This window comes from Heterocephalus glaber, unplaced genomic scaffold (assembly GCF_053883595.1).
Source record: "Heterocephalus glaber isolate CG9 unplaced genomic scaffold, H.glaber_assembly_v1.0 deba00000621, whole genome shotgun sequence".
NCBI classification, from domain to species: domain Eukaryota; kingdom Metazoa; phylum Chordata; class Mammalia; order Rodentia; family Bathyergidae; genus Heterocephalus; species Heterocephalus glaber.
Window position 1 is genome coordinate 13528397 of NW_028258153.1, and position 24773 is coordinate 13553169.

A 24773-nucleotide genomic window follows, 5' to 3' on the forward strand; every position below is an offset into this window, starting at 1 on the left:
GGTAAACATATGGCCACTGTGCCACAACGAGCTGTTTGTATCACTGAATGCTCTATAAGGTTCGCCGTCACTGCTATAGAGAAAAGATAGCTTCTTTAGTAAATGATATTGGGGAAACTGGCTGTCCACACACAGAACGTTGAATTTACACCCATATATCTCACTGTGTGCTAATCTAAAATCAAAATAGATCAAATAACTAAATGTTAAAATGAAACCCTTAGCCTTCTGGAAGATAAGATTAGTAAAACTCTTGAAATCATAGGCATAGGCAAGGACTTTCTGAACAGAACCCTGTTTCACAGAAAATAGTACCAGGCATCAATAATTGGGATCATATCAAATTAAAAAGCTTCTGTATATCAAAAGAAACAACTGACAGAGTGAAAAGACCACCTACAGAGTGGAAAAAATTTGCCAGCTATTCCTCAGACAGAAGACTAATATGTAGAATATGTATAAAGAATTAAAAAAAAAATAAGGTCTCCTAAAATTAAAGACCCAATAAAAATATACAAATGAAACGAACACTTTACAGAAAAAGTACCAGTGACCAGTAAATACATGAATAAATGCTCAACTTCACTGAGCCTTAGAGAATTTCAACACTGAGATTCTTCCTTAACCCAGAAGGAATGGCCAGCATCAAAAATTCAAATAATAATGAGCTGCTGAGGCTGCAGGGGAAAAGGAACCTTTCTATATTGTTGGTGGGAATGTAAACTAGTGTAACCACTATGAAAATCAGTATGGCGATTCCTCAGAGAGATAAATCTAGAAATTTGATTTGACCCAGCTACACTCTTCTAGGTATCTTCCCCAAACAGTGAAACATACCATATTGCAATGATACATACACACCATGTCTATAGCTGCACAATTCCTAATATCTAAATCTTGGAAACAGCTTATATGTCCATCAACAGATGGAAAAGAAAATGTGGTATTTACACACAATGGAATACCAGTTTGCTATAAAGAAAGATAAACTTGAGTCATTTGTAGGAAAATGGATGTACCTTGAGACCATAATGTCAAGGGAAATAAGTCAGGCACACAAGATTAAATACCACATGTTTTCTCTTATATTAGAAAACTAAAATATAAATAAGGAGCAAACTAATGATTGATAATAGGAAGCAGGAAGATAGATACGTCTAAAATAGGAAGGGGATGGAGAGATGGAGGGCGTGGGAAGCAAGGACAAGGAAAGAAAATGGAAAAAAAATTAAGATGTATTATGTACATGTACCAACTCCCCACAAGGAATGTAATCGTTATGTACTGAAAATGTGTACTAATGAAAAAGAAACTCCAACGTTGCATGTTTTCCTTAATATGTAGAATCTAAATAAGATGACAAAAAATAGAAGGGAGACTTTTATTAGGCAAGAGAAGCAGTAAGTGGAAAGTGAGGTGTGATAGTGGGTAATGGGGGATGGGTATAATCCAAATATATTATACACACTAAGTCCCCCAAAACAGGAAATGAAACTAGATGGGATAAAGGGGTGATGTGAGAGAAAATTATTAAGATAAATGCACTAATACAAAAGATGTGAAAAAAGATACATGGTATAAAAAGAGATAGCTGATGGAGACAGAAAAACCTGGCTTGACTTATTATTTTATTTTGAAAATAAAGAATTTGCATGCGAACTATAGACAGACTTAAAGAGAAAAAAATTTCGGGGGGGGTTTATAAAAATTCTAGTGTCCTAAGAAAGAATTAGCACACATCTCTGGAGAGCCAAGAAAGGATCTTTGATTGGAAATTTCTATATTTAATAGAACAGTAAAGAAATGATGGCATTCTGCCACCCAACAACAGCAAGTGAAAACATTCTTAGAGACAATCACACAGAAAAAATATAATAAAAAGAGAGAAAATTGGCCCTTTCCTCTAGAAACCAATGAATTTTACCATGTGTAGATTCACAAGAATAATTATGAAAGCATTACTTAATATGTTTGGTGAAAAAAATCTTTCATTTAAACTACATATAAAATCAAGGACGAATATTGAAGACTGACACAAAATTTGAAAACAACTTATCACAAAGGCCAGCATGCTCAATGAATTGATCTGTGTTAAATTCAACTTAATAGCAATGGAAAAGACTTTGAAAATGAAAATATTCAGCATAAAAAAGAATTATTCCATTGTTTGGGAAATGTTAAAACATAATATTAAGAGAACATAATAATAATAAATATAATGAGACTCCCCTCTTATTTCTGCCGTCCTTTTTGAGGAGGATCGTTTTCACAGTGGAAAACCCACAGAAGGTATGGTTAATATGGCATTAAAACATCAGACAAGTGAGGAAATACAGAATCACTAGGAACTTAGAACGAATTCAGATGAATCGCATTTCAAGGCAGCTGAGGGATCTGTGGCATGTTCCTGGAACTCTAATCACAATTCCTGGAGTGACATGGAAATCACGAAGGGGGCTAGATTTTTAAAAATGGTTCTTGAATAGCACTAGATAAAAGGAAAATTAGGTAAATTTAAACAAAAGTTGTCTTTGTATTGTAATCCATTGCTCATTGAAAAAACGCAAAATACAAATCTATTTTGATGTTTTCTACTTCTCGTTCTTTTATTAAGATCTTTAACTCAATTCAGGCAATATTTTGCATGGTACAAGTATAAGTTTTAAAGTTCCCTTAAGTATTTTTAACATTGAGCTGTACTTTACTGTTATATTGGGACTATATTTATCTTTATATTATAGGAATGTACTTTAAGGAAATACATTTTCTTCAACCATTTTCTCCTTTTTTTTTTCTAAATAGAAATAACAGTAACATAAAAGCACCTATAAATTTAAATTTTCCTTTTGAAGAAAATGTTTCTCAACTGAGGTGACTGCTTTAAAACCTGGACAATTTAACATTTTATACCCATGAAAAATGATTTCAAAGTTGTCTTGTTCCTTGCATTACCTCTCTCATTGCCAAACTACATGGTTTTAAGATTTTTCATCATAAATCTACCTTAAAGCACACAATTTCTCACTCCTTGAGATATTTAAACTATTTTAAGAAATGTACAGATCAATCTGGACAACCTGGCAGAAATCATGTATTTTATTTTTTATTTTGTTTAAAAACATCATCATAAGCCATTGGAGTAAATGCATAAAATACATAGTATCTTTACTATTGGGAAAATTATGAAAATGTTGAAGACTTTGAAAATGTCAAGTTCTTTGTAAACAGAGCTGGGTACAGAACACTGAAATTAATATTTCTTTAATTTCAAGTTTAAAAATGTCTAGATTAATTAAAAAAGTCAAAAAAGTTTCATTCTTACCTTGTGTATATACTTCACACAATTCCATCTTTAGAATTGTTGGTATTTTTAGAGTATCCATTTTTCAGGATTTAATGATCTCATCATCACTGTCATCCTGGAATAAGAAAAGACTTTGTCCCAAATATTACAGTTATCTTAACAAAGAGTTCACTCTCTCTTTCTCTCTTGTTGGGTTAAGAGAATGGTAGAAGAGAAGGCTAGGGATTAATGTTGTGTTACACTGCGAGTCAAAGGCCTCTCATCAACTTCATAGTCCATCCAGAAACCTTAGTCCTAAGAACTCAGAGTGATGAAACTAGATTATAATATGAGGGAATATGCCTCTGCTATTTTGTTCTTTATTTCTTTCTCTTATTCTTGAACAGTTTCCTTTTCTTCTGATTTCCTTCCTCCCTATTTCTTTTTTGATTTCAATAATTCTACATTCATACTTGTTGAAATCCTTGGTTATTCTCACCTTTCCATACAATCCATCCATTTGGCATGTATCTCTAGATTTCAAGGTCCAGAGAGTGAGATGTTTCCAAGCGTTTACTTTCTAGGTTATGATTGTTTTGTTTAAAAACCTACCTCTTTCTCAGTGGCTTAACAAGGAGTACACACTGGTTGATGCCAGGTTACCCCAACTTTCATGATTTAAAATTAGTTAGTTTCTATTCACAATGTCCTCTATATCTCAGTTTTGACAAAATAAATGATACTAAACTTATAGTGCATTTTAGATTCAGAAATCAGAAATAAATAAGGTGTGGGAGGGGGAGGAATTTCATTGCCAGGTTGAACAGATTGATTCCTCGGAATTTCCTTTCAACTTGAATATTTTAAAAATCCAAAATCAACTCACTTCCTCTTGGTGTATAGTTTTAGGTCTTTTCCAAGTTACTAGTGCAGGAAGAAGTCAAGGGAGGCGAATCACTTCTCAATGAAAAGAGTAATAATCACTTAATATTATATAGTTTAGGGATATTAAATATAATCTAGACTTGAGCTTGTGTTCCCTATTCACTTTTTCAATATCATCTTCATATTTCTTAAAGAGAAAAAAATAGGGAAATTTGTCTTCAGTAGCATATATAGGCCTCTTAAGATCCATAAATACTGCTAATAAATGCAATTAATATAATTATTGTAATTAGGCAGCTTTCTGGCACTATAACACAATGTCCAACATCCAAAACTTAAAGGAGAAAAGGTTGAAATTGGTTCATAATTTCAGGGAATCCAGTTCATGCTTGGCTGGCTCCAAGGCAGAAGCATTATGGCCAAAGGATGTGGTAAAATAAAGATGTCTACTTCATGGTGGCCAGGCTGCAGAATGGGTAAAAGAGCAGCACCAAGGAAGAAAAGCAAAGGACCAGATACAGCACCCAACATCACTCCTCCAAGATAAATCCAAACAACGCCCAGAAGTACACTTTAATCCTCTGGGGAGTGCCCAAACTAATCAAGTTGACAATCTATCCTAACTCTCACATTCTACTCCTTGTCAATTTCATACTCAAATTTTCAACATTCTAAGGCTTCTTAGCTAATAGAGAAAGATTTCAAAATTTTTATTCACTTTTAATTTACTAGGAACTTTGCATTTACACTGGAAATGAACTCTAGGCATTAATGATTTTAGTAACCCATATTTTTAACACTTTCTATGCACACATAAACATGCATGCACACATTTTTTTTCTCATTGTGTTGATCACAGCAGTGCTACAGAGAATGTATTAACCCATTTTAGTTTTAGAGATGGGACAGCTGAAACATAAACTTGCCTTTTTTTTAATTTACTTGGCTACATGGTAGTAAAATCAGTACTATTACTTACAATTCTTGATTCCAAGCCCATATTACAGTTTTAATGTGCACCCATGGAAATTAATTTGGTAGTTGAAATAAATTTAATATTTAAAAGCAAGAAAAAGAATAGGAAATGGGTAGGAATCCATTACATATAGTTCTAGGAATTCCTCACCTGTCAATACCAAACATATTTGTCCATGAACAAAGTATTTAATAATATGATGGTGTTCTCAGAATAAGTGATTTCTTTTTATTTCATTACGGCTCTTATTAAAACAAAAACATGCGCCACATACTATATGTTTATAAGAGAGGTGCTTAAAAGAACAAATGTATCCAATTTTCCCTGTTGGAAACAAAAGCTACTATAACACTAAAGTGAACTGTTCAGTAACACACAGCTTCTACAAGAACAGTTCCCAATTAGAATGTATATTTTCTGGATCATGATTCAATGTGGTATACATTTCCCCGGTGATGACAACAATAGAAAGACCAAGGTTAGACTATTAAATGAAATGTGAATGAGAGCTGGGCAGTTCCAAGTGGCTGCTGGCACAGTTTTAGGTGTCCTGCCAGTGTTCAAACCCACAGGGTCATTTGGCAGTCAGGTGTCATTAGTCAGTTCTCTCCCACCCTCCCTCATCCCATCCCATCTGTTTTCATCTAGCCTATTTGTGTAAATTACCTCTCAGTATGCAGCAGGGCTCAGTCTAGTCATGTATTTTCCTCCTACTCCTTTGTCCTTTTCATCCCTGACTGCTCATTTAGACTATACCAATCATTTCACCCAAATTTTAACATGAGAGGCAAGATAATGGTAGCAATTAATATTATTACCGTTACAAAGCAGCATCCCTTATGACTATGGTAAAGAGGCCACTACAGATCGTATAATAAATGTCAAAGATACAGTTTGCCACTGGCCACTTCAAATCACGATGATTAGCATCAGAGACCAAATGTAATGATGCTCTTTAAGAGAATGTAGAGCTTATGTAATTTTGTGTGGACATTTTGCAAAGTTAATATCTAAAGGAGATTCTTGAGAGAGTACTATTCCCAGTTTAAGAACAGTAATCCTATTTAGAAAGGAGAATGATAAAATGTGATTTCTCTTGAGATGACCATATCACTTACTAGCATTTGGAATGCCCGCTACGCTATGATTCCTTTGAATAAAATCAAATCATAAACATAACTGTGAGTCCTATTTCAATGTTATATGAGGAAAGGTTTCAGGATAAGCCTACACTACCAACCAGTACTCTATTGCACAAAAGCAATTTAGAAGAAATAATTATTATGTGGTAGCAACTGACAGCAAGGATTTCCTACTCTAGAAAAGATTTAGAACTGAAAAGATTATTTTCTAAGTGCAGATAGGAGTAAACCATAGCAAATAATCCTGCAGGTTCATCTCCAGCAATGACAAATAATTAGTCATGTTGGAGCAACAGTTGGATTGTTGACATCTAAATCCAATTTACATGGAATCATAGAAAAGTCAATCTGAGAACTTTCCATTTTTTATGAATCTGGAATATAAAGATATTTGGTAATATTTACTGCGTTTTGTTAAATTTGGTTTTATAACATATTTGACCAAAGATTTGAGCCTCATGGTTTTTAACCTACTGTTACATTGTCAGAGATGGATGAATTTAGAAGAAAAAGCAAATAGCCATGCCAAACAAATACATATCCCTGAATTCTTTTTTAATTTATTTATTTGAAGTTTGGGAAGACCCTGAAAATAATCTAGAATTATCATTCATTAATTGATTTAACCTCTGAACTCAGCATAAAAATTGTTAGTCTGGTTCATATTTCATATTTCAATATTTCATATTTCCATTTTCAGAGAGGAGTGGGGGATTGCATCTTTGAAAATTTCTGGCTCTTTGCCAGTAAATAAAGATTACCTGAATTCAAAGAGATAACACAATTTTTCCTTTGTAAAATCCAATTTTAAGCTAATATAAGGAATTATTCAATTATTAATTATTTGAAGACAAAAGAGCTGTAGGAAAAGTATGTAAGAACAATGATAAAATAACCTATGCAAACAGTTATTCAAAAGTAACTAAAATTTGTGAAACCTTAGCATCGCATAAAAAACATACAGCAATATCTATATATTTCCATTTGTATAGACAAAAACCAACTGTTTTATATATGCTAAATATTTATTATATATGTAAAATTATAGTACATGTTAAATATAATGTAATATCATGTAATGATAATTTATGTACATTAAATAACATGAATAGTAAATATTGTCATCTATAAATAAATGCATAGAAAAATATACAGAAGAATATATAAATTATAAACTGAACAGTGTTATCTTTACAGTATCATGTTTTTGAGGAAGGAAAAAAGGATAATTTTTATTCTATGTACTATTTACATAAGTAATATCTTAAAATTCAACATTGAACACTAAAAATAATTTTGAGTAATAGAAAAATGTCAGTCACTGAAACTTTTGAGTTTCGATATCTTTTATCTTCCACTGTTTTTATTATAACTTCCTATTTTTTTTTTTTGTCCAGTTGGGACACAAAACTGTCTCAACCTCTGTCTGTGAGATATTATCTTGGTGACAAAATGCAACATGGCTCCTTTTTCCTTTTGGATTTTCTACAACTACTACATACATTGACATTTCCTTTTAATTAGAATCATGAATTATAATGTCCAGTATCATTTCTTGTCCTCTTACCTTTCTTATATGTATCCAAAATTCCGCATTTTTGTTACACTTAAGGCCACTAATACCCCATAACCCCCAAATCCATGTTAAAAAATACCTCCTATTACAGTCTATGTTTCCAGTCCAAAGGTTGGCAAACCTTCTAAAAATGGATAGCAAATATCTTAGACTGTGGTCTGTGGTTTCTGCCTACCTCTCTCCCTTATGCTTTTCTCTTCCTCCCTTTCCCCTACTCTCCACTGCTCCTCCCCTGCCCATCCTTCTTCTGGTCCCCTATCCAATCCCTCTTCTTTTTGCACTTACAATTTTTCTCTTTCTTCTTCTTTCCTTTAGAAATGTAAAATCACTTCTTCGCTTACAAGTTGTACAAAAATAGGTCATAGGCTAGATTTAGCCTAATAACTGTATTTCTCTAATCCATGTTCTAAGTAGTTGCTCTTTCTTCTCTATGTCTTCCTTCTCTTCTCTTTTTTATAGATATCCAACAAGACAATGTGGAAAATGTGAACATTCTTCTAACAAATTTTCCTATTCTTAATGGAACTTTCAGTAGACTTATTCCCTACAGTTAAAAAATGTTACTTTCTGGTAAAATCTGGATAAACAATTAAATACTGTGCAACAAAACAAAAATTCTTTCCTTTTGAATTCTTGGGACAGACTTTACTAATTTATTATTTAATGTTACTGCACACCTTTCAAAGTAATTTTTTTAAAACAACAACATTTGTCTTATTAAGAAACAACAAGCCTATGGGGAGTGTTAAAGAGTGGCTAACAAATATTTTTAAAATCTCAGGATATAGGGCCGTCTTCATTTTTTGAGGAGTTCTTCTGGTTGGATCTTCCTGCTTCTAAGAGGTCGTCTTCTCTTTGGTGTCTGCTGTTGGTGGCTCTTGGTGGCCTCCCCAGAGTCCCATCTTCTTCGTAGAGCCGAAAGAATTCTCTTCTTCAGCCAGTTGAAGGCCTGCCCCACTTTCAGACAGGTGGTGGTCTGTGGGTCAGAACGCATGACCTCCTCTTCTGGCCATTCTGAGAAAGTTGAGGCGATATCTACAATGTCTATGTCTTGCTTGCCAGTTACCTCACCTTCCATCTTCCAAGAAAAGGAAGATGAGTTAGATACAACAGTAATGGAGTTCATACTTACTCATTTATGCAGTTGACATCCTTTTATCAGAAATAGCCTGACTATAAAGGCAGAGTTTCAGTGCTCATTAATACTGAAAAACACACTTTTTTTTTTTTTAGAATGATTATCCCTTCTCCTTGTTCCTACCCCCCTCTCTTCCTCTGTGCTCCTTGGTATTTTCTCTGCTTCTTCTTCTCCCTGAGTCTTTTTATGCTGCCTTCCTTCACCTCCTGCTAGTCTTGTCTGACACCCAGAGTCCAGCCCTGCTGTCCAACTCAGACACCAGGCCTGTCCCTATCTCTCTGGAAGGCTTTTCTGTACTCACCTCGGCAAGCTCTTGTTCCTTAAGCATTTGGAGAATCTCTAACTGGACAACATCTTTATTTTCTTGTGATTTGCTCATTGGTAAGTCTTGACCCATATGTTTTCGACGAGTGACCTGAGCCGTATAAGGAGGGCAGCTGTTGCACAGTTTGAGGTCTTCTACTGGACTAAATTCGATCCAATCAAAGTCATCATCTTTGATATTTCTCTGATTTTCTTTATTATTTTCTCTGTTATACTTTTTATTTTCATTGTCATCTTTTCTAATTTCTTCATCATCCTTGTGAACATCCTGACATGTTTCTAACAGTTTCACTGGAGCTTCCAGTTTGTCTTCAGTAAGTTGTGTCTGGTCTTTGGGGCATCTGTCCAGCAACCTCTTGCCTCCATTTAGATTTTCATAAGCTGTTAACTCTTCAAAGTCATCATTATCCACCCAGGCCACAGTGATACTTAGTTTGCAGATCTGCTGTGGATTGTCCTGAATTAGATTTTGTTGAATTATACGTCTGTTTACACCTTCAGTCACCCACGTGCCTTGGATAGGAGGGATGAAGTTGTCAGAAGAACTCATGATGGAAGTTGTGTCTTCAAGAAGAATTGATTCCTCAAGGGAAATGGTGTCTTTACAGGGGGAATAGCCCACAGAGCTGCTCAGAGAAGACGCAATTTCAGAATTGCTGTCCCCTGTGTCAGGGGAGTTGCCTCCAGGGGGTGGGGAGGCCATGGAATTGAAAAGCCAATATTAGAGTCTTAGTCAACACAGGAAACTTCCAAAGGAGGGAAATAGATGATGTGAGAGAGAAAATTTGCTGCCAACACCTAGAGAATAAGCAGGAGATATGAGAGATACTTGAGCTCCCAAGTCTCTGAGGCTAATTGTCTAAATAGGACATAGTCTGTGTTCCATGACAGTTGGTTACCATGGCAATATCAGAACCAGTACAGCCAGACAGTGAGGATAGAGAAAAATGGGATAGGAAACCACAGTATCTATTCCCTTCTTTCCAAATTTTTGTATACACATACCATGCAGGCTGAAGCGAATCCTTATTGAGACTAGAAGAAACCATGCCAGAAGGGTTACTTTCCTCTTGTCTTGGGGGTGTCTATGATAATCCCTGTCTTCAGGGAACTGAGTCCTTCTTTGGGGAATTACACATAAACATCCTGGTATGTGACAGGGTGGTAATTGCAACAGAAGAACCTAACTCTCATGTCATGAGAGGACAAAGAAGAGCACCTCATACAGCTAGGCAAGGAGTGGGTATCAGACCAGGAAAGATGTCCTGGAGAGATGGCTTCTGATCCAAGAATTTATGGAGGAGTAGAGATGTGTGAGTTGACAAAAGAGGTAGGGAGCCAGGTGTGGTAGCACAAGCCTAAAGGAAAGATGTGTACCAGGGCACAGTTTAAGCAAGAACACACTGCCAATGAGAAACTGCCTATGGTGTGGGGCGATCAAGTGCAGTGGGGAACATGGGCTTTAGTGAGATCTCAAAAGGCTTCTACCTCTGCTGGGGAACCTGGTTTTCAATTCTTTAAGTTAGCAGGGATGGTGGTATTCATTTATCTGATATTCTTCTAGGGAGTTAAAATATATTGAAGTTTTTTACATGATTTAAAACACAGCAAAACTTCCAATGGACTTGCCTGTATGAACATTCCTGGTTAGCACGAATGAGATTGGAACCCCTGCATCTGTAGAAGAGGGGCCAGGCTGTGCGTCAATGAAGAAGAAATGAAGGAGAGGAAGTGGGAACAGTAAATAGGCCATAGTATGGGGAAAGGAGGAAGGGGAAATAGAGGCAAGGGTTAGTTTCTGCATCCTTTCCCCAAATGAAAAAGTGGTAGGGAATCAATCCAGGGGCAGAGGTGGTTGGCACTGCTCCTGAAGGGTGAGGGCAGAAGGGATGCAGCACATGGGTAGGGGGATTGGCTGTAATAAAAGCTGGTTACTCCCTGCCTTTAGAAGGAAAAGTGAACATGAGTGTGAACATAGAGTGCAGCAGTGTGAGGGGTGGAGGAATGGCTTCAGTTTCTACCTAGGCTTTTACAGCTAGGCCTCTGTCCTGCCTTCTTCCTGATAAGAAGCCGAGTTTCTGTGAATGGAGTCTCTGTCTTTGTTTTCCTTGTTCCTTTGTGTCCATGTATTATCTGTCTCTACAGTATTTTCAGGAACCTAAAATGCCTTGGTCCTTCTGGAATGGGAGCTTTGTAGCTGCCCACAGGCTGGTCGCTGTCCTCATTTTGCATGCCCCATTGCTGCTGCTGCTCCCTGGGTTCTCCTGTCACCCTTCCTGCCCTGATGGCAGCATGAAATCCTGTAGGGATTGACTAAGTCCAGCTCCTGTCCTTTTGGTCCAGCCTGTCCTTTTGTCGTCACAGCCACACCGCTCTCAGTGGGTTCTTCCTGGGTGGAGGTAGCCACTTCCTTTATCTGTGTCCAGCTGTGCAATTCTAAGGACAAATGTGAGTCACACAGGATTGGAGGCTTTTGTTTGCCTCTTCTAAACCAAACAGAAACCTCCTCTATGACCAAGTCTATCTTGTTAAGTACAGTGCTAGAAATATCTGGTTAGGTCTGAACTGTTGGAGTATTATTTTTAGGTTCCATTCAGAGGATTCTCAGGCTGTGTGTGAGGTATCAGTTTGGTTTTCTAGCAGTAAGGTACATGTGTACTTTGGAAGAGTGTAATCCAAAATTCACATTGCTTAAATTTGTGTTTGGTTCTTTTATTAGACTTCAAATTCTAAGAAGCACTAAAAGAAGCCATAAGATGTTTTGATCCAGAGGTGGTGCATACCTATAATGCCAGCACTTAATAGGCTGAGGCAGGAGGATGACTGAGTTTTACCCCAGCCTGGGCTAAATAATGAGTTCAAGGCCAGGCTGAACTACAAGAAAGACCCATCCTGGGGTATTCTGGAGAAATAGAAAACTTAGCCCCTGGAGGCTCTTGGAATCTGGCAGCCACAGGGAAGCGATTGGCATAAAACAGTTTTACCCTTGATCAGCTGCTGCAGTCAGCTGCATTATTTGGGGAGAAGGGGTGAAGAGGAATCAAAATTAAATTTTTAAATCTTTCTATTACCTTTTCTAAACATGATACAATTGGAAATTTATTCAGAAAAGTAGAAGAGTAAACATGAGTTGGGCCAGGCAAAGTAGTATAGGCCCCACCCCCACATACAGGAGGTGTGGTTGTAGATCTAGGGCTTAGGAAAATCACTTTTACTTCTTAAAATCAGGACGAGACTACAGACCTATATTCATAAAGCAAGCACACTTTTTCCAGTGCTGAAATGGTGAGATAGCTTTCTTGCACTATAATATTTTTGCTTTTATAGTTCAACCATCCAGACTTGAGAAAATAATTGATAAACATTAAAACATCCATGTTGGGTTTCCATTTGTCTTTATATGATACAATTAAAATTCAACTACAGATATATTCATATGTGTCATTTGTTGCCTGTTTGTTACCATTCTGTAACCCTGTTATAATTCCTGGTGAACTGTTTTTTTCTGCAAATTTGTGATCTTTTGATGATCTTTTTCTCTATATCATTTAGTTCTATTCTGAAATTTGGAATATAAACAGTTTTTCAGATTTAAACTCTAAGAAAATATAAATTATAACTCAGAAACTCTTCTGGATCCAAACTGTAATAACAGTATGACTTGTATAGCCTTCTACACTGAAATGGACAGTCTTTGCCACCCATGGCAGGAGAGGCAGTGGGGAGGCTATAGTGATTCCTGTCATACAACTGCATCAGTTTGATCTACAACTTTAAATAGAAAAGAGAAATCCACAGCCAATTGTCTGTATTACCTGGAGTTAGCCAATCAATTAGTTCAAGTATTTGATACGCTGAGTTACAAATATGAGTCATAGGGTCGTTAAAGGCAGATAAGGTTAATTGAAGAAAAAAAAAGAAGTGGGTTTTATATGGAGGAAACCTCATCTTTGGTCCCATTTTTCCCCTGATTAATGCTTGCCCCATAACTACAGATACTGATGGGTATAATGTACATTATTATCTTCCTATAGATATTTTTTTTCTTTTTCATTAACTTCTCAATGTATTGAACTTCTTAAAATTTCCCTAAATTCAGCAATTATTATATGCAAGAAGGGAATTTCAAGTAAGACAACTGAATTTTACATGTCTTAATTCCAAACATCGTCTCCTTATACCCATCTTAGATCTACTAATGTTCAAGAGGGCAAATAATTGTGCGATCAGGTTGGGATAGAAACCATACTTATTATATTTAGCAAAATCTTCCTTTGAAAGAAGAAAAGCATTTTATATTAAAGAAAAAAGTCAATGCCTTGTCCCAAAGTTTGTTATTTTAGAAATAAATTTTCTTATAAAGTTTATTTTTTGGCCAACTTTTAAATCTCACATACTCTTAAGGCATTATTCCATCACACTTTTGGGTTTTCTATGCTGAATAAAATGTATTCTAAATCCCTTTTCTATATTGTTGATTAATTAAATATTCTCATTTCTCTTCATCACAAAGTTGATTCTTGTTCCCATTTAAATTTCCTGTTTTGAGATAACCTCCTTGCATTAAATAATATTGAATGTAATTGGATTGTAAAGCAATGTTAGAAACATACTTATATTAATGATGTTTAATTAAATATTACACACTAAGTGATAAAATCTAAGAAATATAAGTAATAAGAAAGATGATAGTTTAATATAAAAATTAACCCACATTTCCAAACTAACAGTTAAAATTAAACTAACGCAATATTTATGTGATAAAAATAGCCATTTTATTAAAACGGCTCCTAACTTTATATGCATATAATCGGTATGTTTTTCTGCACTCCAGTGGTGTAAAGTCTACTGCGTTCTTCTACATAACTTACCATCATTTTCCACCAAGATAAGTAGGTCCATTCAGACTAGTTCAGCTGCACTAAGCTGCAGGAAGTGGTAATGCAGGGGTCTGGACAGAAAGCAACACTTTCCCTTGATGTGGTCAAGAGAAGGGCTGAGTGGAAACTGTCTTTTCAGGGGATGTGAGAGTTCTTCAAAGGTAAATTAACAATAAAATAAGTAAATTAACCAAGAGTTTGAAAACCAGTGCCAAACCTATACCCATAGTAAAAAATGTATGCCCAACAAAAACAATTTCAAATTCATTCAATAATTATAGCTAGGGTTTATAATATCAGTTACCACAAGTAACGACACATTTGAAAATCTTCAACAACTACACATAGATGGGCAATAGTAAACCTTTCTATAGAGTCACAATACTCTTCTTTAAATTCCTTTGTCCAATGGCATTTTCAAGGAGATAAAACTCAGTGACAAACTCAATGAATTAATCTCACTTCCCATATAGAGAAGTAACTAACATTTACTGAACTCAGTTTACTGAGTGCAAGGATTTCTGCGGTTTATTATATTCAATTCTTATATCAGTCCTGTAACACAGGGAGAATTTTTATCACCATTTTATTGATGTGGAAAACTGAGGCACATGGTAGTTGTATAATTTCACTCCAATGTCATTCACTTAGCCCGTATTCAGTACTATGGGATAGAAGAGGACCTAAGAGAAACATAAATATAAGGAATTATAGAAAATGAAAGTGTGTGCATTCACAGCATGATGAGTGAGGGTAAATAATTACACTGGTATAACAAGAGCAGGCAAAGCTGAAGAAAAGAGATTGTTGTGTAGTGATGAAAATCTCAGGGAAAGCTATTTAAGAAAGGCGGGATTTGAAAGCCTGCTTGAATATGAAAGGAAGCATCATCTCACATTTTTCTGTGGTTATCAACAGAGAAGATATCAAAAGTAAAATTCACCTCTCATTTTATTGTCATTTACCTTGGTGTGAATGGAAAATAATTTTCTGAATTTCAAAAGTACAAACAGCTTGTAAATGTCTCTTTAATGCCTGTCTTGGATTTCTATGTAATTTATGTGAGCATAGCGATTTGCTTTTTTATAATTTATACAAATGTAGTGGCTTGCTAGCCAGGAAATAATGCAAATGGACAAGAGAATGTTCTGTTCATTTAGACAAAGTGTTCCTATGCATTACAACTACCAGGGACCATGGGAAAAAATGCAGAACAACACAAAAGAATCAAAACCAACAAACAGAAAATACTGTCTAGCCATCAATTTTCACCTATGAAAATATTCTTTGTTGTTTGTGCCATGTGAAATGTTAGATTTGAGAAGATATAAGAAATTATCAAAAGAAAACCTTCTTTTTAGATGAGAAAAAGGGAACCCATAGCAGCCAATGGACTGGTTCAACATAGCCAAGCCATGGAGGCACCAGAATAAAAGATGTCACTTCTTGTTTCATTAGCAACCTTATTCATGTGTCACAGATGAAGATATTCAATCTTATTTTTATGATTAGAAAGCATAGATTTGGTACTAGAAAGAAATGGTACGCATTTGTTCTAATACTGTATCTTTGATAAGTTATGAAAAATGTTAACTGAAGTTTTAGTTGGTTAAGCAGAGATATTCTATTCAAATTGCTGCTTTTCTACTCATAAGTGGGTGACATTTTCTAGCATAAATACATTGCCCAAAATGCTTGTCTTTAGAAACTTGGTAAGGAAAAGTGTGCTCCACACCAATCAATAATCAATCCAAAGACGGAAAAATTGGCTATGTTGAAGAAGCAAATCCATTCTCTATAATCCCGTCCCTTAGCATCATAGCCTAAGTGAGAAACAGTCAATGAGCAGAGCTGGCCAATCCCTGTTACCCTAGGATGCCTCTATTTTATTTGTTTCAGTGCCACTGACTCTTGCTTCTACTGCAAGGTCTGTCCTCTAGGGATGGAATAATCCTCGGTGTACTCTGACTATAGCACAAGAGAACCTTATTTCTCTCTTATTAAGTTTCTTTTACTCTTAGTAATTTTTTTGCTAAGTAATTACGAGTGAAATAAAGTCATAACAAAACCACAAAAGAGATCCCAAGAGCAAGGCTTAAAATTATTATGTTTCCTATAGATATGGCTGGAAATATTAAAAGATTTTTCATACCAGTTAGTAAACAGTCATTGCCTCAAAGGACCCAGATATCGCACAGGGCTCTGTCCTAGCTGTCTGGTTCCTTCCTCAGAGCACTTCACAAGCCACCAGTGAAGGGGAAATGCATGACACAGTAGAGGTATCCAGGATCATACCTTAGTGTGGTGACCAGCACTGATCTAATTGTTCTTTCCCTTGCCATACGGTTATGTTCACCGTAACCCTGTGCAATAGTAGAGATATGTGTGTCTTCAGAGTTAGCTTGCAACCTGCTCAGATCTACACGAACATGCAAATGAAAATGAAAAAAAGGAAACAAGGTCTTTGTAAATAGGGAGGGATGGAGGGGTTGAAGGGAGGGCAGGGGAAGGGGAAAAAATAAGAACAAAAAAAGTATGTAAAGGTGCAAATTTCCAGTGATAAATGTCATTATATTGTACACCTAAAATGTACCAATAAAAGCATATACAAAAAAAGAAATCTAATATTAATCATGAACTTTCTCTTCATCCAATATCTGGGCAATTTCCAAGACCTATAGCTTTTCCTCCTTTGCACTTCTATACCACGACCTCTTTGCAGTACTCATATAACAATGAACCACTTGGTTCCCTAACATTTCCAGTTCACACCTTTTAATGAACTGATTGCATGGTAAGCCCCAGACTCCCTAGACAGTGTGCGAGACCTTTCAGAATCTTCTTTTCTCTCGATTTCCTTGACACCTGGCTTCTCCTGAACCCTCCAATTTCCAGGCCTTGAGAAAGTGCCAATCAGTCTTCAAGTCAGTGTGCCTCTTGTCTGTGTTGAGGATGACTCTTTTTGCCTGAAACTCCCCCTGATTTTTGGCCCCATGCGGCAACAGCTTTTTGATTTTTTCAGAATCAGTCAACTCTCACTTGCCGTATGAAGCCTTCCCCGTATGCACTGGCTAGAAATCAATTCATTTTTCTTTCTCTCCTGGAAATTGTACATATTTCTCTATCAAAGCTCCTATAAACACTTGTAATAATTTGTTATGGCTTCATGCTAAACTAAGGTTGATTGGAAATAAGAGCAGTATATATTTTTCATATTCAGTTTTTAATGCAGAGATTAAAACATTTGAAATATGTATTAAATGTATGTTTAATGAGTGAATTAACAATTTCATTAGTCAACACAAAACCTCCATGTACTAAAAATTTCTGTAAAATCATCATTCTATTTGGGAATTGGCAACTTCTTTAAGCATTTTTTTCTTGAATGTACTCAGAACTTTATTTCTTGTCCTGTACTCACTTTAGAAAACTTGGGAAATATGGAAAGACATAAAACACCAATCATATATTAAACCATGGCTTTACAATCTGGCAGAATTGAAGTTACCTTACTCAGATGACCACACTTTGATTCTTTCCATTTTATTGAGACATCAGTATCAGTTTCAGGATTACAAAACAAACAAACAAAAAACCTGAGACGGGTTTCATATTTGCATGCAATCCTCAAACAAATGGTAGCTGTTATCATCATCACATCTTTATTGGTCTGAGAATATAGTGATTGTTCACTGTTAGGGGCTAATAAGGAATAGATGAGAACTGGGTAACTGCCAAAGCTCTATCACTCTCCCAATCTAGGGGCTACCTTGGTTTCTTTGCCTGGGTTTGAAAAGTTTTGATAAAAAGTATCACCTTATCTCCCACTTTGTCCCCAAACTTAAAGCTGTTAAATCTTGCAGGACAGAGTTCTCTGTGGGGAACCCTAATAGATCTGAATCATGCGGACTAGTCTCAGCTAAATTATGGAGGATTTCATAAAGAGAAAGGGAAAGATCTTAAAATAAAATGTTGAGGATTATAATTTACAAGTATTCCGCATGAAAATGGCATGGTTAACCATTGACATTTTCTTCTAGGAATAGTCTTATAATACTATTGTTTAATCTTGTGAACAGGAAATACTGTATAATTGATGTCCAGGGAATTTTAAAGCACCTGAGAGGAAATTTATAAGAAAATTATATAAGACCTAGAACCTGTGTTGATAAAAAACAAGCATATTCTTATAAAGACTTCAAGTATATCACAAAACATGTTACATAATTATATACTATAATTTTCTGCTTTTTCACTGAATATAATATGTCTCAGTAAAAGGTGTTTTCAATAATTTGCATCTGTCATACCTTACCTAGTTGTAAAAACTTAGAGATTCATGCTTCACATTTTTCAATATCATGAATGAGTTATTGGTCAAAATAGAACATGCATTTCTATGCATTTTTTTAACTTAAAAGATATATATTCAGATCTGAGGAAAGATGAGAAATATCAACAACTAGCTTTTTCATCAAGTTCCCAACTTCCCACACTTCCCACACTTACTAGTGCATTTTGACATACTTTGAACTTCAAGACCTTGAGAAGAATGGTACAGTATCTTTTATTTTTTGCTTAAATTCTTTTATTGGTACATTTTAGGTATGCAATACATTTACATTTATCATTGGGTGCTTGTACCTGTACATAATGTACCTTGGTTCTTGTTTTTTCCCCATTACTTGTGTGTCTATGCATATTTCTTTATACAAATTTCTGGTTATTTCTTTGGGAAAGGTTTTTCTCAGGGGAATTATTGAGTCAAATATTTTAATATTTTTAAACTCTTGAATATATATTATAATATTCTTTGACACTATGTTGGTATCATTTTCTATCTCAGACATGCATCAAGATGCCTTTCTCTGTAAACTCAACAGGACTGAGACTTTTCTAGTTATTTCTTTCACAAACATATAAAGCAAATGACTGTTATTTATCTCAATTTTGCCCTTCCTACGTTTGATTTTTTTTCTTCGTAAGGAAAGGGTTCATAGATTTGAATCCTTCCCATCTCCATATAATTTTTCTTAAATCCTTCATTGCTGTAAAGGAATGTTCCATCCCTAGTATCTCCTAACTAGTGATTTATTCCCATAAAACTGATCTCTGATTTGTTTCCACCACTCTCTTACTGAAAATCCATTGTCAGGGCTCACCATTCCAGGGCTTGGGAAACAAATGCATAAAGCAACCATCCCTTTACACTGAAGCATGCCAGCGTTTTATATAAGACCCTAAGAGTCCAATCTCCAACCAGAGGCAATCATTCTGCTCAAAACAGAACTCTGTGTAATGTTTCATTCTGACCCAGAAACAAAAGCCTGACCTCATCATGAAAACTTATTTTCCAGTCAACGATTAATTTCTATCTGACTTCCTTTAGTTAAGCATATTTTCAGGTCTTGTGAGGTAACTATGGCAATGGACACCTAGAAGGGGAGAAAGATCTTTGTTATTAATTTCTACACGCAGAGATGGGTCAGGTGTTTAGTTGTGTTATTATGCAAATCCCCAAACATGGCAATGGATAACCTGCTGGGAATGCTCATACCAGGAACAAAATAACCTTTTAAAGAACTGTACTTTGAGGTTAACTTTTTGTTAAAATTTAAAGGAATAGTACTCTTTGAAAATGAGCAGACTTTTTTTGCCTATTATTAAAAAAGTTGCAAGTTTTCAGTGATTAGAATGGATGTATGCACTGTATGTTCAGTGGTAGTTTCAAATGTAGGTGTGTTTTTAAAATTTTAACTTGGTTTGTTCACTTGTCAGAGAAAGTAGCATTTTCTAATAAAATTTGTAAATATCCTCTGTAGATAAATGATTTTGAAGATTTTCTTTTCTACCTGTTCTTTGGAATAATAAAGAGATTCTTTCACCTTAGAAGTCAGTGCTCTTTTGAAAGGACTCAAACTCTGGATGTTTATTCCAAACATAAAACCTCTTCAAGCATGATGGAATAAGATTTAAGATGTTATCAATGAAAAAAGACAAAGTCATATGTTTATGATTTACAGCTAGGATGGGTAATTTTATTTTATATTCAAATTTCTATCTTACAGTGGAAGACAAATGATTGCAGTCTAGTTCTTTGATTGTAAACCAAAACAGCTCGCCAAAGTTCAAAATGGGTTGTTTCTATTTTTCTCTAAAAATTTCTTCACATTTTGCATTTCAAGAGCATAATGTTTTGTCATAAAAGTAATTTTCAAGTTAAGCTAGTATTTTATGAAGTTTCTTTATTGTTCCATGGAACTCGTATATTCCATCTTTCAGATGACACCAGTTTAAAGGATTATGGTTCTATGACCTGGTAATCAACTAACCAGTTTCTAACAAAACAATGGCATAGGGGAAAAAAAGACTTTTCTGAATATTTTAGTTTCAAAATTACCGTGGCAACAAGATATATTGGCTTTATTAACATAATCTTTTCATTTTTCTCAATACTTTTCCTCTCTAGAAAGGATTGTTCTTTGATATGATCACAATTAAACAATAGATTCTGAAATTGAACTGACATTTATAGAAGTTGGCAACAATGTAAAACAATTTTACTTATCTGAAAAGCACACTGGTTTAAAGAAAATTTATAGATAGCTTTTCAAGGTTTGTCATTTCTTATTAGGGCTGATACAGCTCAAGTTTTGCTTTATTGGAGTATAAGATCATAGGAATTTTCCATTAAATCATTATTTTTCAATAATGGTCATGGTCCATTTTCATTTTTATGTTAAGTTTTCATCTATCAGTGCTGTTTTTTTGTAGTTTTTCTCTCTGTTTATTCAAGAACATGCACATAATCATGTTGTTTAACACAATTATAATAACTTAAACCTTGACATTGCCATTGAGTCACAGCATTTATAATTAGCCTAATATATTTTTCCAAGCTTCTACCATATACAAAATACAATGTTAGATAATGTTGGGACTACAAAAAGTTATATGCCCAGCACTTAAGAAAATTTTAAATATCTCATTTGAAATATAATGTATTTTATTTAGGTATGGTTTCAAGTAGATATTTTTAACCCATGTACACCAAAGATTGCAATATTTTGAATTTTTGCATGAAATTCATATATGTTACCTAAAAAATTCAAGGAATAAGCATTTTTAGAAGAAAAAATTTCAAATTTCGTTATGTCTCACTGTTATGAGTATTACAACAGTGGAACACTAGCCATTGAATGTTTAATCTAATACATTAATTGGATAGTTAATTTGAGGCTTATAAAATTTGTAGTACTTAATCTAATATGCATTCTGATCCCTCTGTTCCTTTTTTCTTTTTCTTCATTTTTGTCCCTTCATATTTTAACATTAAAGTTTAAAGTTTAAATCATGGATTTATGTATTTTACACTGTTATCTTAAAATAACTGGAATGTTCCTTCAAAATATTAATGACTATAACAATACATAAAGCTATATCAGGACAAAGTGAAAATAGATTGTCATTTTCTCTTATAAAGTAAGAAAATATTATTAGCAGTTCTGATCTTGGTAATTTCTCAGGGAAAATGACAAGCTACTGAGGCAATAGATGGTTATTGGAAAAATAACACAATGCTGAACTGATGAAATAAATAGAAAACTATAAAATGACTTTTAATAATCACAGAGCCTCTCAGAGATACTGTTTAATTGAAAACATTTTCCAATTTCAGTATTACAGCATATATGAAACAGATCCTTGAATGTTAGGTATTTTGAATGATATCTTCAAGGAAAAGTAAATATTGAGCCAGAATTTATTACAATGAAACTTTTAGTGTAAGCGATCTATAGGACAAACTGCACCATACCCTTCTTACTCAATAAAAATCTCAGAAATATGCTGAAAAAATTCAGAAATTCTAGGAAAAGCATCTGTAAAGCTAAAGATTTTTCATAGGTTATAGAAATATAAGTGAGCTATCAAAGATTGTTCCAGTCAATATAAATACCTCATATTTAAATTTTTAAGTTTTTATGATGATCTAATTGTGGGTTCCGGGCATAAGGAACATCACAAAATTGAGTAAAGCTATACATGTACAGGTGTTGCACTTTCATGTTGTACTGAGAGATCTGCACTCCATAGTGTACTCAGGCTTGTAAATATTTTGCTTGGTTCCATAAAAATGCACCTTTAAAATAGTAAATTGCTCTACTGTGTAGTTTTATTAATTAAGTGTACTTATAAATAATTGATGAGCTTATATTTTGATGAGGTTGACTCATCATTATGAAATAATGAATATGAATCATTATGAAATAATAAATAACTTTGAGCCAGCTACAATAACTGTTTTCTGCTCAAAATATGAGCTGTTAGAATGTCTTTATCTGAGTGTAGGTTATAGAAAGCAAAATTTTCCTTTTTACTATTGAATGGTATCACAAATTTGTCTGTCAGAGGCATGAGCATGGTATGAGCATGGTATGAGCATGTGCAAGCTCTCAAGACTATTGGTGTTACATAGCTCATATATGTCATTTGAAGTTATGGGGACTGATATGAAGAACACATAAATTAATACATTTTCCCTAAAGTCATTTTTTGGTCCCTAAAATCTTTCCAAGTACCTTTCCACATTACCCCAAAGTTTCAACATTTGAAACTCATTTGTTCAGCTTTAAACAGAAAAAGGTATCTAAAGGTTGTCAGTATTAACAGAAGTTTGACTCATTTCACGCTTCAAGTAAAGGAAGAATATGGGAAAGCAATAAAAGTAGCCAAGTGGTTAAATAATGCTCTGAGATATTTAATGTGGCCCCGCACTATTTAAACCCCTCAAGGCATTGCTTTATTGTAGTAGAGTAAAGTAATAGATGTTTATAAAGATGGCCCTGAATTAGCAACATAAATTGGTAGGTCATATATTGTATATTATGTTTAATAATGAAAGATGTAAAATACATTTTAAAAAAGAATTGAAATAGCATGATTAAAAGAAAACAAGCTAAATGATTTGGGGAGGAGAACTGGGGTTATATGAATTATGATTATTGCTTGGTATTGTTAGAATGATATAATACTATATATGCATATAAGTAATTAAGCGCGGAAATCAATACAAAGATATAAAGAGAACTAGAAGGATTATAAAACCACAATATCTATTGTTTCATAAAAAGCAGAATAAACAATAGGATGTTTTGATTTATGCTATTTATTTTATGAATTTTCCTTCTTTGAGGTAAGGTTGTTTTTAATAAATTCTTTTACAAATGAGTTATAAATTCTTCTCTTCTATCTTGTAGAGGATGTTTATTATTTATTTATTTTCTATAAGCAACCTCTTATAAATTAATGGAACTGCACGTTATGAACAGATAGTGGTCTTCCAATGAAATATACATGTCAAACCTAATTAAAATAATGAGAGAAAATAAACTTGTAGACAAAAGAAAAAGTGTTTATTTTCTAAATGTTAGACTATTACAGTTATTCAGTCACAACCTTTAATTTCATTAATGCTAATCTTATTACACCAAAGTAGTCACTTTAAAAAATAAAATAAAATAATTAGAATGACCCAGCAAACCAATGTTCACAGTGGGAGATTTCTGCAAACTCCGTGCTTGAAATTTAGCTTTCAAAAATCTTGAGGAAAACACTAAGCCATATAATTTAGAAATATTAACCATAATATTCTTATAAAATACAGTATTAAAAGAAGCATAATTTTTATGCTTTCTTATTCTGAACAATTATGCCTGTTTATTTTCCATTTCTTAAAAATGACCTAAGAAATATAATTGATAATGTGAAATAGGAAGTAAAGGTTTAAAGGAATAGGGGAAGTGGGAAGGGTAGGGGAAAGGAAAGAGGAGAAAAGAAAAAATATGAGAAAAGGAAAAAATGGAAACAAAGTCTTTGTAAATAGGGACTGGCAGAGGGGGTGAAGGGAGGGCAGGGAAATGGGGAAAAAATAAGAACTAAGATACATCATATAAAGGTACAAGATTCACAACGAGGTATGTAACTATTTTATACATAAAATGTACCAATAAACTTAATGAAAAATTAAAAAATATTAAAAAGTGACTTAAGAAAATCATGTGCTTTATAATTAAATGATGAATTAACAATGATGAAGAGCAGTTTGATCATTTGACTAGAATGGAAAGTGACTTTAGTTGATAGTTTTTAATGAACTGGTCCATATTTATTTTTTAATGAACTTTAGTTTTTAATGAACTGGTCTATATTTTTATATAATTAAACCTATTAATAAATGAATATTTAAATAAACCATCCTTATTCTGGCAAATAAGTCAGTTTTCAATCAAATGATCCATTTTTTTCACAAAATAGGCTTTAGACTATTATCTAGAGTTCTGCTAAATTGCTACTCTAGAAGAAAAGCAGTGAGAATTTTTAAAATATCTGCTGCCATTCATATAGCAATGGAAATACTATGTCAAAAAGTTGAATAAGTAATGTGGCTTAAATTATACCCTCTTAAATGGCTATAAATGAGAAAGAAATTTTGAATAAAATTATGATTATAGAACTTAAAAAACGGTCAGGGCAGACTGTACCACAAGCAGGTATAGAAAATTAACTCTA

The 24773-nt window shown here is 34.1% G+C and overlaps 2 protein-coding genes across 6 annotated transcripts in view; one reads left to right on the forward strand and one right to left on the reverse strand.

Annotated features, from left to right (window-relative positions):
- Window positions 1-24773, forward strand: part of Erbb4 (erb-b2 receptor tyrosine kinase 4) — a 1128010-nt gene that overhangs the window by 967159 nt on the left and 136078 nt on the right. The window lies entirely within an intron of this gene.
- LOC110350491 (uncharacterized protein C12orf71 homolog) lies at window positions 8288-10280 on the reverse strand. The gene is made up of 2 exons (XM_021263498.2): window positions 9302-10280; window positions 8288-8940 (listed from the first exon to the last, which is right to left on the reverse strand). Exons 1-2 carry the CDS (start codon window positions 10025-10027, stop codon window positions 8659-8661), a joined length of 1008 nt encoding a protein of 335 aa, XP_021119157.2. The 5' UTR covers window positions 10028-10280; the 3' UTR covers window positions 8288-8658.